The sequence below is a fragment of the Oreochromis aureus genome, linkage group 15 (assembly GCF_013358895.1).
Source record: "Oreochromis aureus strain Israel breed Guangdong linkage group 15, ZZ_aureus, whole genome shotgun sequence".
NCBI lineage: Eukaryota > Metazoa > Chordata > Actinopteri > Cichliformes > Cichlidae > Oreochromis > Oreochromis aureus.
In genome coordinates this window covers 28,509,422-28,526,049 of record NC_052956.1, presented here as the reverse complement: position 1 = coordinate 28,526,049, position 16,628 = coordinate 28,509,422, and the positions used below count along the sequence as shown (strand labels likewise).

The following is a 16,628-nucleotide window of genomic DNA, read 5'->3' as shown; positions in this document are numbered from 1 at the left end:
ATTGATTCATTAAATCCTGAATCAATTTTTAAAAATAACCCTTTCATGCATGAATTATGACAACCTCAATCAGGATTTTTTTCTTAAGTATTTTTATTTATCTTTAGGCATGAAACAAAAAAAAAATACTTTTCAAAGATTTTTTTTTTTTTCCCCCCACATGTCCACTTAGGTGGACAATAGACGTTTTGACTGATGAATTTGTTCTGGAGTGTCACATCAGTGTCCAATGTAGAGATTTATATGCAAGTATACTATTAACACTGACACAAATACAGGAAAATAGCCTTTGAATAGCTGCCCATATGGAAAAGATATATATAAATCTTATAAAGTTTGTATCTGTCTTGTGTGAAACTTGTATGAAAAGCATACAAGAGTGAAAACAGATATAAGATCCCTTGAAAAATTATATAAATGAAACTTGTATGTTTTGGATACTTCCTAAAACAATATATGAAAGCAATGAGAAAGTGGCCACTTTCATGAGTAAATCATATAAGCCTTATATTATTCACTATATGAAGCAAGCTAAAGCTGATGCAAGTCTTTTATAAGGTTTTCCTATTTCTTTTCCATATGGGTGTCCACTGTAGTGACCACTATGCGTGAAAGGGATAAATGTATTTTGCCAGAAACGCCAGAATCTCAGGTTAAACCTCACAAAACTATTTCAACAACCACTAAACAGCTAAAACAGCAAATGAGAGCAGATAAACGGATTCCGCACAAAGACAACACAAAGTAAACACAAAGCACAGACCCGACGCATCAGAATCTATGAGATGTCAGCTTTCTCACTCGAAGTCACGTGCACGGACACGCCGTCGAGGTTGAAAGCCGACAGTTCACAGATTCTGAATCTGCAGGTTTTGTCTTTCTCCAACCAAAATTCACTGAACCAGCAGTAAAAGAAGATCAAAACCACGCTTCAAACTTGATAAACATCGTCATTAATTCCCTCTTACTTTCGCCGTTTTGCTTCCACCACGATAACAAAAAAAAAAAAAAAAAAAAAAAAAAAAATCACACTTGCTGCACAACTCTCTCCCTCTCTCTCTCTCAGTGTACTTCAAGAACAGTTTCCCATCTCAAGTCTCTGTTTTCTGCATTATTCGTTCGCTTATTAATTACGCACAAGTCGTGTACAGTGCTGTCGGCCGCTGTTTTTTTGGGGGGGTTTTTTTTTTTTTTTTTTCAAAAACGTCCTCAAACAAGAAAGCCTAATTTCTGCTGTTTAATACTGAAGAAATTTAAACTTCTTAAAATTATGCCAAACTGCAAAACGCTTAGCTGTGTCTCTAATAAAACCTCGGTGCTCAGTGACTTTGCTCTGCTCTACTTCAGCAGTATCAGGTAATGTTCATATGTTGATTCATGGTTTTCTTCAGTTTTTGTTCTACTGCAGAATATTTTTAAGGCGGTTATCTGCTATAAAAAGCCAGGCCAGGAAAAGCTCCTTCATGTTTTTCTTGTTTTATCCTTAGTTACTTTGACACAAAGGCATCTGCTGTAATGCTTACACCTCTCACAAGTGTCAGTACTGATGAGTGATTAGAATTATAGTATTTTTTTACTGTCTGAGTCAAAACTGAATTGAAGTGCCAAAGCACTTTAAGCACAAGCACTTTTTCAGTAACTTATCTTTCTTGTAGAACTGTGCTCCAAATAAAGAACTTAGTGTTGTTAATCATTTACAAATAAATATTGTCTGTATGGTCAGCAATTTCCCAAAAAAAAAAAAAAAAAAAAAAAAAAAAAAAAAAAAAAAAAGTGAACATGTAAAACTGTGGTATTAAGCGATGCGGTTGAATAATTTGGGTGCACCTAAGAAAAAAAAAAAAGTTAGGCGCACCAGTGCAACCGTGGCAAGAAGTTAGTCTGGAGCCCTGGCACGGCTGTGACTTTATGCAGTTTACCTTTGGCTGTTCAGGTGATATCCTTTCACACATGTTAGCTAATTATATTCCTTCCTTTTCATGGAACTAGAACCATACAGTGTTGGCTTTTATCAACATTTTTAATTTAACAAAAGCCTATAAGAAATCTAGTCTGCATTTACACTGTAAACGACAGTCTAGACACATTAAGTGCATAAAAGAAGCACAAGCCAAGCAACACAAAAATAAACAGCTTAGCCGAGGCCCCAGACCATAATTTAGGAATATCTGTCTGTGTAACCACAGGAAGAGATACAAACTCTGGTAGTAAACAAACAATGGAGAGCTCTGATAGGCAGAATCACACTCTCAGTTAATTCAACACACAGGGCACAAGACTAGATGTGGACCAAGGGGACTTTAAAACAGCCCCTCAGTGATCACAGAAATACACCCTGGCTGATTGAGCAGCACAGCTCCTCAATCAGTCTGACTCAAATCTCTTCCTAACACCACTTATATGCCAACGGAAGTCAGCTTAAGATAATTATTGCTTTCATAGTCTTTAGTGGAGAGAAGGCAACCAAGAAACTGTTTTATGTTGCATTTTCTTTTTAAATGTGTGTTACTGTAGGGTGAGATCAACAAAACACAGGGCTATCAGGTTGTGAGTTAAGCCCAGAATACAAGTTGACAAGCTGTCAGATGACCAAACACGTAAAAGTTAGGACGTAAATTTAGCCTGTGAGAACAACCACTCACTTCCAAGCTGTTCCTGTGCACTGCTAAAAGACTGAGAATCCTCACAGCATGGAAATATCAGCAGGAGTCCCAATTTAAAGGGTTTTTCCTGCGCAGAAGACAGACTGCTTTTTTCATCAGACAAATGTAAGAGAACATAATAGTGTTCTAAAAAAAAAAAAAAATGGCCACACACAAACAGCGTTTGAAGTCAGTATGTCCACTAACAGGAATATACTTAAAGTTACTGGGTCTGTGTTTGCTTTGGAGCAGACAGTTGTTTAGAGGGCTACACTGGTTCTACACACTGCTGGGTTTACAGGCATACAAGCATATCTGAAAATCATTTTAGCACTTCTTTTGTTTTGTTTTGTTTTTGTACTACAACCATCTGAGAATGTCTATGTGTGACCTTTTTACTAGTCTACAGTTTGCTTGCTTTAATTTCTAAGGTTTAATCCCTGATGACCAACTAGCTGCAGCCCTGCCCACCTTGTATTTCACTACAGCAGAGGTTCCCAAAGTGTGGGGCCCGCCATGCAGGGGGGGCGCGGTATGAAAAGAAAAAAAAAAAAAAAAAAAAAGAAAGCTTGGACACTGCTAGCATAATGGACAGGTTTTTGACGGGGCTCCCACACAAACGCAAAGCAGGAGATGAAGCATCGCCAAATATGTTTCCAAACCAACTTCCTTCCAAGCCAAAGACTAGAAAATATGGTGAAGCATATCTTTCCTTTGGCTTAACCTGCACGAGTGCCAAGGTAGGTCTCCCCTGCAAAATTAGTTTTCCCTGCGTCGGGAGCACACGCTTGGCTCTCCAAATCACGGACAAACAGTATCCCACATTCTTGATTTTTAGTTCACAAACACTTCTTGTAATGACTACTCCTGACATTTTGGACATGTTAGCTCTTTATACAGTAAAGTTACAGCGGGATACAAATAATATCAGGCTGATCCTGCCGTAATTTGTTCCCCCCGGTTCAAATCACGGACTAACAGTATCCCACAGCTGTTTTTGTTTTTGAAACCATTTTGCACAGAGAGACATTTTTTGAAAAATGTATTGATAGCAATGTTGAACATTATTACACAGGAAAAAAAAAAACAACTACACGTAAAATAATCACACCATGACGCCTCTGCCTTTCTAAATGGAGGGACAGTAACTGCGTGTGTATATGTAAGCGTGTAAAACCTGAAGATACTCATATTAACAGTAACAGTATTTTGTCTCCATCTGCCATTCTGCAATTCATCTCACATAAACAATAACGTGGCGCACAGCGTGACGTGAAAAGAGGCACATACCTTTGTCGTTGCGTGACGAACTCTGTATTCCTCGTCCACACATAAACGCAAAAAAGGAGTTTTAAATAATCTCCGTTTTCGGTGAATCGCAACGCCGTTTACGTGTGGACGAAAGACCCAAACGCATATGCTGCGTTTTCAAAAATACCCATGTAGGTGTGGACGCAGCGTAAAAGAGTTAGTAGTATATTTTATTACTACCTGTAATTTATTGCCGTTTACTTGTATTTGCTTAATTGTTTAGTAAATGTTTGAGGTGTGAAATAAACCGCAATGGAGCAAAATATGGGTGTGTGTGTTTGGAGGATGTGTTTAGGTGGTGGGGGGGGCGCGAACATTTTTCTTGTAAAACAAAGGGGGACCTGGCAAAAAAAGTTTGGGAACCACTGCACTACAGGATGACCCAAAGCCCAATTCTCACAGTCCACCATCATTCAACTGCTCGTACAGCGAAGATGCCATCCTACAATCGGACTGCCTCCATCTTCACCACCTCTGACTACAGCTTATAACAGCTCGTTCTGATCAAACCCTGCAGCAGGTGTCGATCATACTACACAGCAGAACGATGACTGTCATCACAAACTAGAGCTGAAGTCTGTGAATTCAGAGCTAATGCACATGGTGTAATGGCCATATAAATGGCAATGATATCAGCTATACAAATACTATAGCATAGGATAGTGGAGGACTACCGCTACCATCAAGATTACAGCTATTTCTAAAATGTACCGTCTATTATTAGACGGTACATATTATACCGTTCACGGTAATACGGGTATAATGTTAGGCAATGATAAGAAAATGAAATATCGCGATAGAATATGGGTAAAACGCGCATGCGCAGTGCCTTTGTTTTCATTAGGCACATGGCGGAAAAAGGATGGCGGCAACGGAGAATGAGAAGGACAAAAGCGGATCGTCAAATGAACCAGATGAACCAGAATTGGTTTGTAAAAATGGTGCAACTTCAGTGATGTGGAACTGGTATGGATTTTGTCCGTCAGATAGGCACCGATTGTCGGAGCATTACGGCTACCATAGTCAGGAGCCTCGAGGAGTAATACGTACTGTGCTTCAACATAATATTACTGTATTTTGTGTGTATAAGGACCCCAAAATAGCACCTGTTAAGAGACATGCTTATGAAGCTGATTTTAAACTCAAGGCTATCAGTCACGCAGTAGAACATGGGAATAGAGCAGCTGCGACAGATTCAGCATTAATGAATAAATGGTATGGAAGTGGAGGAAGCAAGAAGAATGAGTTGAGTAAAGTTTGACTTATCTGTTTTGTTTTGCTTAATGCGCCCAAAAAGTATGCACAGTGGAACCCCGACTTACGAATACCCCATTTAACGAAAAATTCAAGTTACGAAGGCACTGAACGGCAATATTTCTGCCCGTGTAACGGCAAAATGCCCGTGTAACGAAATCCGCTGGCTCTGATTGGCTGTGCCTACAACGCCCACAATGCCTTCCGAATCATGTGACAACCCCTTGGCTTTCATAATTGCGCTTCGCTGTTCCACTTGAACAACGTATTGTTGTTCTAGTTTAACAATATATATATAGCCTATCGTTCAGCATCGCCTCACTCAAAAGACGCGATGGGTGCTTCGACTTACAAAATTTTTGACTTACGAAAGACCCTCGGGAACGAATTAATTTCGTAAGTCGGGGTTCCACTAGGGCTGCACGATTTTGCATAAAATGAGAATCACGATTTTTTTGCTTAGAATTGAGATCACAATTCTCTCACGATTTTCTTTTCCAATATAAATATTTATTGCACTTATTAACTGCACATCAACTTCGTAACAGTTGAGACTGAATATAAAAACAATAAATGAACATAAAAACAATACATGTCTCACATTTTGTCGTTGCCGCAAAACGTTGTACTGCTTGTAATTCCGTCTCCACCGTTGCTCGACACTGCGTGTATAGAGCAGGTAGTGCAACATTTGAAAAATAGTTGCGGGATGGCACTGTGTAGCGTTTGTCTAGGGTGTTGATCATTTTCCTAAATCCCTCGTTTCACAGTGTTGATGGGAGCCATATCTTTAGCCAGGTGATAAGTGATAGCCTCTGTAATTTTTTTGTGCCTGCGGGAGTTCAACGGGTATGGGGAAGCGCTGTATAAGGTTCCCATTATTGATGTTTGGGTGGTTGACCGGGACGGATTTTCTCCTGTCACTTTCTTGGCCTTTACAGCTTCGTCATCTCTCACGTCCCCCTCGTTGTTTTATCCCTGCCAATTTTAGCAACCAGCCGGCTTCTGTATCACGTGGTATAAGGCTCCGCCCTTGTCATTTGTTCCGCAGGAAGAGTGAGCGCTTTTTTTCTTTTCTTTTTTTAAAATTGTTGTCATTTGGAAATGAGATCGCACATAAGTATGAATTTTCTAATGATTAATTGTGCAGCCCTAGGTTCCACTGTATTTGACTTATTTATTGGGCACACTACAGTTTCATGTTGCAAAGCACCTCTTTTTAACTTTTGTGGATATTATACATGGTTATGCTCAGGATATGTCAGCCCATTTCCACTGGAAATGCCTTTTGGTTAAACTGTCAGCAAGGAATTTGCATTTTCGCTGTAAAATTTTTATATAGCTTTAATTCCACATAAAAAACAGCTGCTTGTTTAAGTTAAAATAAATTGATGGGGGGTTTTTGCACTAATAAAGTTGTGGAGATGTAAAGTATTTTGTCTTATATCGTCAGTTATATCATTATCGCAAATTTTCAAATATATATCGTGATAAATATTTTTGGCCATATTGCCCTGCCCTAGTACCGTCTCTTTCTTGCTATAAAGAGGTCTAGGCTATACTCAGAAAATGTAACTTAAATGGATCTGTTTACCGAAAGCAGGATGAATGCCTCCTTGTTTCTATCAATAACGCTAAAGTTAAACTTATTTTTTTAGGATCTAAATAGCTCAGCAACACTTGAATGCACAGAAAAATGCAAGCCGTTTCATTGGAATAAGATAGTAACTTTGTTCTGGAGGGCAGACTGTGAGTCATTTATGGCTGTACTAAATGTCTCACGGTGTTCAGCTGAACTTGGATCGTCACCTCTGTAGGAGCCGGTCCCTTTTATCAAACAAAAAAAACCCTCAGCAGCTGCTCCTGAACGGGTGCGGTCAGTGATAGGTGTTGGCCTGTGAAATACCAGAGGTGTAGCAGTGGACAAAGTCCTCTTGGTTTGTTCCTTGGAGGAAATGCCTTTCCAAATATGGTAAGCATGGGCGAATTAAAAGACGGTGTACAGGTGCTGTGTGTGCGTGGCATGAGCAAACTTCCTGCCTGATTCCACTGGAGTCAGGCCACGGGGCAGCAAGACTGAGGCTGAAACAGCTGCAACCTATGAAGTAACATTGAGAGTGAAAGTTAGAGTTTCATGAGAACTGAAAGTGAGGAAAAGTCTCCAAACAGCCTAAGCTGGACAAGCTCAGATCAAGCAGCGACTTTCAGACAAGACATATCCTCAAGTTCTCTAGTCCTGGCCTCTGCCCCAGAAACAGCTACACTGCTTTACAGTTTATATTCATAACACCTCATAACTGGGCTCTGCCATACAGCACATCTGAACATACACTCGCTGTTTGCCAGGCGTTGACAAACAACTTTCAGCACCAAAGCAGGAAGCTAACGAGCCTACAGGTGCCTCGCCATCTTTGTATTGCTGTGTAGATGTAGGTCAGCAGGTCTGCTCGTCCTTCATGGCCAGGTGCCACCAGACTACAACAGATTAGCTCCGTTACTGGTGCACAGCTATTCTACTGCGTCAATGATGTGAAATTAACTGGACCTTAGTTTCATTCATTTACCAAACTAATGTGAACACAGCATCGATGGTGGTGGTGATGGGGGTGGGGGTAAAAGCACCTCGAGCTTTTATAACACATCAATAATGTGGCCAACGGCAGCCACATCCCTGCTGCAGGAGTGCTACTCTACTGTCCTGCTCTAAATGCACAACTGGGACAGAAAGACAAGCGCTCCCAGAAGCACAGCAATTAAATGGTAGGAATAGTCAAAACAGAGGAGCTCCAGCTGATGACAGAGAGGGCATCCTGCACCCAGCACCTCCTGTTTAGTGCCACAGCTCATAACAGTGTTCATCTCCTCTTAACCACCAATTCCATAACCCTAACCTGTTTCCATTAATTGGGTGTCCATCCCAAACCCCCTGCAGAGTGACCACAATACCCACAATACCAGTGTCGTATTTGGATTCTGCACATCAAAATCCATAAGAAACAAATCCATTTCATCTCCAAAACAGACAACCACGAGCGTAGTCTATGTGTGGGAAACTGTATGTGTGTACTGATATGGGCAACTGCACACTGTCACCCCACCTCTCAGCATTCTGTATGATACAGTGACTTGCAAAAGTATTCGGCCCCCTTGAACTTTTCCACATTTTGTCACATTACAGCCACAAACATGAATCAATTTTATTGGAATTCCACGTGAAAGACCAATACAAAGTGGTGTACACGTGAGAAGTGGAACGAAAATCATACATGATTCCAAACATTTTTTACAAATAAATAACTGAAAAGTGGGGTGTGTGTAATTATTCAGCCCCCTGAGTCAATACTTTGTAGAACCACCTTTTGCTGCAATTACAGCTGCCAGTCTTTTAGGGTATGTCTCTACCAGCTTTACACATCTAGAGACTGAAATCCTTGCCCATTCTTCTTTGCAAAACAGCTCCAGCTCAGTCAGATTAGATGGACAGCGTTTGTGAACAGCAGTTTTCAGATCTTGCCACAGATTCTTGATTGGATTTAGATCTGGACTTTGACTGGGTCATTCTAACACATGGATATGTTTTGTTTTAAACCATTCCATTGTTGCCCTGGCTTTATGTTAAGGGTCGTTGTCCTGCTGGAAGGTGAACCTCCGCCCCAGTCTCAAGTCTTTTGCAGACTCCAAGAGGTTTTCTTCCAAGATTGCCCTGTATTTGGCTCCATCCATCTTCCCATCAACTCTGACCAGCTTCCCTGTCCCTGCTGAAGAGAAGCACCCCCAGAGCATGATGCTGCCACCACCATATTTGAAAGTGGGGATGGTGTGTTCAGAGTGATGTGCAGTGTTAGTTTTTCCGCCACACATAGCGTTTTGCATTTTGACCAAAAAGTTCAATTTTGGTCTCATCTGGTCTCATCTGACCAGAGCACCTTCTTCCACATGTTTGCTATGTGCAAAGCTGGTAGAGACATACCCTAAAAGACTGGCAGCTGTAATTGCAGCAAAAGGTGGTTCCACAAAGTATTGACTCAGGGGGCTGAATAATTACGCACACCCCACTTTTCAGTTATTTATTTGTAAAAAATGTTTGGAATCATGTATGATTTTCGTTCCACTTCTCACGTGTACACCACTTTGTATTGGTCTTTCATGTGTAATTCCAATAAAATTGATTCATGTTTGTGGCTGTAATGTGACAAAATGTGGAAAAGTTCAAGGGGGCCAAATACTTTTGCAAGCCACTGTATCTGGGTGGGTGAAAACAAAGTGTATAAATGCAGCAGGATGTGTCTGGATGAGCCAGACTGCACTTGTTAAGCCAGGTGTAAATCCAAGACAAAACAGCAGGTCCAGCTGCTGCTGACTCACCGCGCGGACACATGTCCGTAAGGCCTGAGGGAAAGCCCTTTCCCTTAGGCCTTTTCTCATCTGTAATAGATATGGATCATGATACGGAATGGCTGGAAACATTAACATTTGCAAACCACTTAATGCTGCTTGGCTGTACAACAGCCTCACGGAGCCTCACTCTCACAGCCAACAGACGGCATTTCTATGGAGATGCAACCACATCTCTGAATGGATACAAAGCACACAGCCATGCTGCTGCCCTACTGACTAGTGAGCACGGCCACACAGGGAAAGCAAAGTCAGCTGTCTCTGACGTGGGTGTGAAAAAACTAGCAAAAATAATGTTAGGACAGAAACTTTACAAAAAAAAAAAAAAAGTGACAGTAACAGTGTGATGACACCTAGGCGGATTCTTGACCTTTTTCCTGCTGCTGTGACATTAGTGAGAGAGGGAGAAGGCTTATGTTTGAGGAGTTGATCCACTTTGGAAACACGCACACGGCAGAGTTTGGGACTGCGATATAAAAGAAACGCTGCCTCAGCAGGTCCCCTTTATAATTCACTGCACTCAGCTCTGATCTGGGTCTTTAAATATTCACCAATACGTGAAACGACTCCACTTCATTCAAATGTAGCTCTGCTGTATTTGGATCATTTGCTACAACAACTAATCCAGCTGAAAACTAAACCTAGACTTGCATTAACAAACATGCATTTTTCAAAATCTGAATATTAACTCAAACAGCTGCTTCTTGTTTGTCTGTCATGTGTATTCAGAGGTTATACTGGAATGCAAAAATTGTACATCTGCACACCAAAGTGTGGAAGTGGGTCAGGCTTTACAGAGCCAATGGCAGATAGATGGCATTAATGAATATTGACACCTTAAAACTGAATCCAATGATGATCTAAAGGCCTTGAATGTTACCGCAGTTAACAAGAGCTTTTTATACTGTCTAAGTTTCTATCTTCTATTCAAATCTTCTCATATCAAGAGACAAGAGCAGCACTTCCTGATGGACTAACTGAATGGCTGCTTTGATACTGGCCTGATCATTTAAAGTATTTAGTCCCAGCAAGACAGCTCTGAGTAACTAGTAGTCCTGTAAGCTAGTCCAGTGTTGCTCTTTAAACCTCCAGATACCCCATTGAAGTGTTCAGAAGGTATCAAGGAGTGTTCACACAGGAAGAGACCAATGCAGATTTAGCAACAAGGGGCCGTGCAATATCAATGAAATGCAGCAAAGCACAGTAGGTGGGTTCAGAGCTCAAGTTCTTCAACACAGGAAAATGACTGAAGCGATTACCACTGGTTGTAAAGTGGTTGCCTATACAACCAGACACTGATACATCCAACTGTCATTTAGGCCTATATTTAACCATCTTTCCTATGTATGAAGACTTGTGATTGGCTGTATTACCGTCACCAATATTTTATTGGGTAAACAAAGTGGTGTTCATTGGACAAACGGATCAGCAAATGTCTAAAAATATCATAATCAAGACAGCCAAATGAATTCCAACTCAAGTCTATGGCAACAGTAACAATTCTGCTCTGAAGATCTGCTGCAAGCTCCATATTACAATAATACTTCCACAAATCCAGTCTAACGCTGTAGGATAAACTGCATTTAACCTCTGTCAGGGTACAGGGAACTGTACCATGACACACTGCAGGTGGCATGAGCTAACACAAATAGGATATTTGTTTTCTATTCAATCAGGAAGCTGTCCATTTTGCTGTACCTCTAGCAATTTCCAGTTATAGAAGAAGAAACATCTACTGGCCACAGCAGGTATATCTGCATGTTTTGTTTGACAGAGTTTTTATGGCGGATGTTCTTCCTTACGCAACCCCAAAGGGGATTTCTATCTCCGGCTGGAATAGAACCAGTGACCTTTTGCTTACCAAGCAAAAGTACTGACTTGCAGACTAAAAAAAATAAATAAATAAATTGAAGTTGAACTAAATTAATTAACTGAAATTAAACCACACTACTTCATCATACTTATTAAAACATTCATTACAAGGTTTTAAAACATACATAAGGAAAATCATCCCTTAACCCTCCAAACTCAACATGGGTGATAACTGTTACCTGTATATTTTAGAGAAGGCAAAACAGACTGAATAGTTTTCACATTTCACATGGCACGGTGGTTAGCACTGTTGCCGCACAGCAAGAAGGTCCTGAGTTCAATTCCACCATCAGGCCGGGGTCTTTCTGTGTGGAGTTTGCATGTTCTCCCGTGTTTGCGTGGGTTCCTCCGGTACTCCGGCTTCCTCCCACCGTCCAAAGACATGCAACTTGTGGGGATAGGTTAATTGGATAATTCAAATTGCCACTAGGTGTGAATGTGCGAGTGAATGTGAGTGCGAATGGTTGTCTGTCCCTGTGTGTTGGCCCTGCGACAGACTGGCGACCTGTCCAGGGTGTACCCCGCCTCTCGCCCTATGAGAGCTGGGATAGGCTCCAGCGCCCCCCGCGACCCTTAAAAGGATAAGCGGAAGTGAATGGATGGATGGATAGTTTTCACATGTGCATGTGTCAGAATTATTATTGTCTTTGTTCTTTGTGCCAAGAGAACAATTAAGAAAAAAAAAGAAAAGAAAAGAACCCAGACCAGGTAAAGCGTCCGTCCACCTCTGCAGCAACTCTGGTCAGTCACTGCGCATTCTGATTCAACTCAGCTGGGGAAAAAAATGAGTCAATCTAAATATACATATCCCAACTACACTCATAGCTATCAAATTCCTAAATGCAAAGAGCAGCAAATTCCCACCATATGTCCTGTCTGTGTGCTCACAATCAATAGACGAGCTATACTGTTTTGACTCTCCTTGCACGGCGCAGGTGAAGAGTTTGGGACCTTATATAAGCTGATGACAGGGGAGAGAGAAAAGGGGGGAAAGGAAGGAAGGAGCGAGGGGTGTTGGGGGGTACACAAGGCCATGCAAGCGAGCCGACTGCCAGGCAGGCTGCGTGCTTCTATCAGTCACTCACACACAATCAGTAAGGAGGAAACTCATAACTGCATTCCTTCCCCCCCGATCTGAGAGGTGGCTGATACAAAGAGCAGTGTGCTGCCAGGAGAAAAGACACTCACTGCCTGGATTCTCTCCCCATTTAACAGCTCAATGGGTTGTTTTACCGACGCCCTAACACACATTAAACACAACTGGAGTTTAAGTTTCAGTCAACTACTCAAACTCACCCTCAGTGGGATCCCTGTTTTAAGCTAATATTTAAACAGGCCCTGCTCTACTAAGGACTTAACCAGTAGTTTTATAAGCAAACAGCAGGTATGCGTGTCAAACAGGTCCCGGCAGTCTGAGATGGCTTACATCAATGCTAACTATTGATGTTACAGTGACACATGCTGAAAAAGGACTATTTAAACACAATGTAGGAGAGCTTGTTCCATCAGAAACTCCCAATACTGGATTAGAAGCTGATTGTTAAGTCTAAAAGACAACCAATAAGATTACCTCAGGTCTTTCCAACTCTTCCACGTTAAGATGCTCCTCTTCCACAGCAAGCCCCACTATTCAACACTGGTTAGGTTTTTTGGCTCCCAACAAATTAGGCTCAGTAAAATGTGGGGCTTGGCTGAATAACCAAAGCTTTTCTTAGGGGATGGGAGCGGTCACAACAACAACTTAAATCTTATAACTACAACAAAGTCCCCATAAATATGAGCAGAAGACAATGGCTGTGCTATGTGTCTCCAGCTATATTTACATACAACGTTTGCACTCAAACAGAAGAGCTCTTTTGTTTTTTACTCTCTCTCTCTCTCTCCCTGGCTTTTTCTCTGCATGGACGGCAAGACACTGTCTTGAGGATAGAGGATGTACCACACAGAGTTTTTTGATAAACCTTAAAAAACAAACAAATCTATTCATCTATTTATTTAAGAAAGTGCTTAAATCCAGCAGCTTCAACCAGCAGCAGAGGGGTTTAATATTACACACATGTGATGCATATATCATACAGATATATTATTTCCATAACAAACGGGCATCATTAGCCATTTCTGAGTCCAAATGTTGCTTTAGTTCTCAAAAAGCACACAAGCACTGAGGCACCACTAAAATCTTGTACTTCAAATCCAATAAAATGACGAGTGTGGCTCTTTTCCCCAATGTTACAACAAGGTGTAATGTTCAGGCATCCATGGAAAAAGAGGCTTTAATGCAGTTAGAATTTTGCAGTAAGTTAGCTAGCTAACTGATAAACCATACTATGCCTGATTTGTTTCCTAAAGGGAAAAAAAGGCAGAGCACTGCTGTGTATTAAACATCTGCAACATCTGGAGGATCAGTGAAGTTGGACTTCACAGTGATGTGCTACATTGCTAGCCAAACAGATAACATTAGAATAGAATACACACCTATTAGCACAGAGAAGGAATAGTACTTCACCCAAGAGGAAATCTGAACCCACGTCTACAAGACAAGTGCAGTCATTTTGTATACTGCCTCATGGTTTGAATTACCCGCTGTGAAAACGTCATCACTGTGAGCTACATGGCTACACTGAAGAGAACCTTACCTAATTTTATCAAATATTTTGTACCTAAGACACTGGGAGCTTTTAAAACTACCTTTAAAGCTAAACTAAAGATGCCTCACGCATGAACAGTGCTAACACAGGTGTAAAGACTGAGGACAACATTGGAACAGGGACGCATGTGTCAATTTAGAAATCAGGAGACCCACAGCATGGCAGCACAGTAAAAAGACAAGAGTTTCATCCAACGCTCAGAGCCAAAAACAAGTGGATACCAGTGAAAGAGCACTGACACAGTCTACGCTTTCCATATGGCCATGAATGACCCAGTCTACCTTAATCCCTTACTTGTGACAGATATCAGCTAACAGGTGACAGCATTTACATCTGTCTTTAGATGTTTTCAAAGGCTGACAACAACAGCAACATATTTGGACACGGCCCTAGAGAAATGATCGTTCCCAACGCCACCAACGCCAGGGTGGGAGGTCAACACTGACGACAGACTGTTAAATACTGGTTGAGGCCAGCAGAGATTGGGTTTAATATTAAATCAAACAGTTTGGCCCGTGTCCAGACTTATTTAGGCTCTGCTGTGGAATCCACATCCTGCTGCTCTGATTATGTGTGTAATGAAAAGTTCCGTGCTCATATCCGGGGACCGCTTTTTCTTTGTCATCTTAGGCAACCTTGAGGCTGACCGCTTGTAGCCTAAACTAAGCACAGGGAAAGCAAACAGTGTGAGTGAGGGGGCTCACTCACATAGCTGGGACATGTTCAAACGCAGCTATGAATGAGCCACCTGATCAAAGGCATAGCAAAGCCAGACACAGTGACTCTAAGCTAGTTAAAAGCCCTGTGGCTGTGGGTCTTTTTAAGCATCTCTGTCACTTGAAAATCCCCAAAAAGTCCCATATGCAACCCAAACACCCAAAGCTGCAAAAGCCTGAGCTTAAAACCTGTTTTACAGCATAGTAAGTAAGTAAAATTTCACACAGAGATAACAAGTGCAGACCGCTACACTAACCACAGCCTACAGAGAGCTGCAGTCTGATGATACAACAGGGGAGGTCTGCACTGTACACATACACACACACACACATCAGAGGTTTGCTCTGCATGCTGACAGCAAAAGCAGCATGACGGTCACAACAGCAGCACCACACTCTCCCTGACAGAGACGTGTGCAACATCAAAAGCTGCAGTTACACAGTTGTTTAAGTGTGGAAGAATCCACTCCATTTGTTCTATCATATTGAGTCCACCTTTTTTAAAAAAAGACCCTGGTGTATGATCACGCAAGAGACGAAGCAGAGGAAACTGTAGGATGGCATGCATTAGGGTAGTCAAGGAGAGTATGCCAGGGAAAACTTCCAAATCACGACGCACACTGTCCACAACTACATCACCTACTATTCACATCAGGCTTAGAGCAAACGTCAGAAAAGGGAGTTATTAATAACCTTTCAGAGCCAAAGACGCCAGGTTCACGTCACAAGTTTCCTGTCTGTGCACTTCTATCCTCAGTTTGTATAATTGCCTCTGCCGGGTGGGAATAAAATGGGAATTCCGAGCTGCTACGCTATTTTCAGCACAGTGAGTGTTTTCGAGGAGGCCGTGTGGACTTGAGCTCACTCGGAGCTCCTGGTAACATTAGCTACAACCACAGCCAAATCCGTTGGTGGGATGGAGGTGGCGTTATCCAGCCAGGCAGTCAGCTAGCTGGCTAGGCTAGCTTCCAAGGCTGGCTAACTTTAACTCCCTGCTGGTATAAAAAAAGGGGGGGGGGGCACTGACAGCGTGACTTAAGACCCTTAATTTGAAGCTCAGTCCGGGTTACGATAGCGGGCTGGGTGGGGAAATAAAAAGCCGTTAACGTATGAACACAAACAGAGACACACAAGCGCCACATCATGGAAACTCACCCATTCCTGTCCTTCTCGGCGCCTCGCGATCAAATGCTGGGATTCTGTCGTCCAGCAACCTCGCTGCTAGCTAACTACTACCCAGGTAGACGAGCACAGCCAACCGCCAAGAGTTTTCTAGTCGAGTCACTGATGAAAAGGGAGCCAGATGAGGGGTATATCCATTCGTCTTCGCTCCAGCAGCGGCAGCAGCCTCCCTGGTTCTCTCTCTTTGCAGTGCTTCTAGAGTTGAGTGCAGGAAGTTACCCAGGACTCCCCACCTTTCTTGGACTTGCCTCCACGGATCGCTGCTACTCCGATTGCCTGATTCTTGCTGCTACCAAAACACTAAATAGCAGGAAACTTCGCGATGTTTCATTCCCGCGAGAGGAATGGTTAATGGAATGTTGACCCCCCCACCTCCTCCTCCTGCTAAACGTCCCATTCAGCAAGTACAGTAACTGCATTAGTGCGAGCCTGGGAGAGACACCACTCCAGCTCCTTCCACTCTGCTTTAGGGGCTGTCTTTATTACACACTATCAATCTTTAGGCTTTCAGGGACTTAATGGGAAAAAAACTAAAGCCCGTATAAAATGGTTGTACACAGTCTTAGCTTTCACACTGAATATAAAAAATAGTCAGAAAAAAATTGAAA

General features: G+C 42.0%; 1 protein-coding gene across 4 annotated transcripts in view; it reads right to left on the bottom strand.

The window, feature by feature from the left end:
- LOC116314635 (CD2-associated protein) overlaps positions 1-16,418 on the bottom strand; it is an 89,762-nt gene extending 73,344 nt beyond the window's left edge. The window contains exon 1 of one of the 4 annotated variants that reach the window (XM_039598891.1): positions 15,994-16,418. In XM_039598891.1, coding sequence (XP_039454825.1) covers positions 15,994-15,997 — 4 coding nt within the window. In that variant the 5' untranslated portion in view covers positions 15,998-16,418. The remainder of the gene's footprint in view (positions 1-15,993) is intronic. The other 3 variants (XM_039598892.1, XM_039598889.1, XM_039598890.1) reach the window with 3 other exon arrangements.
- Positions 16,419-16,628: the final 210 nt, after the last annotated feature.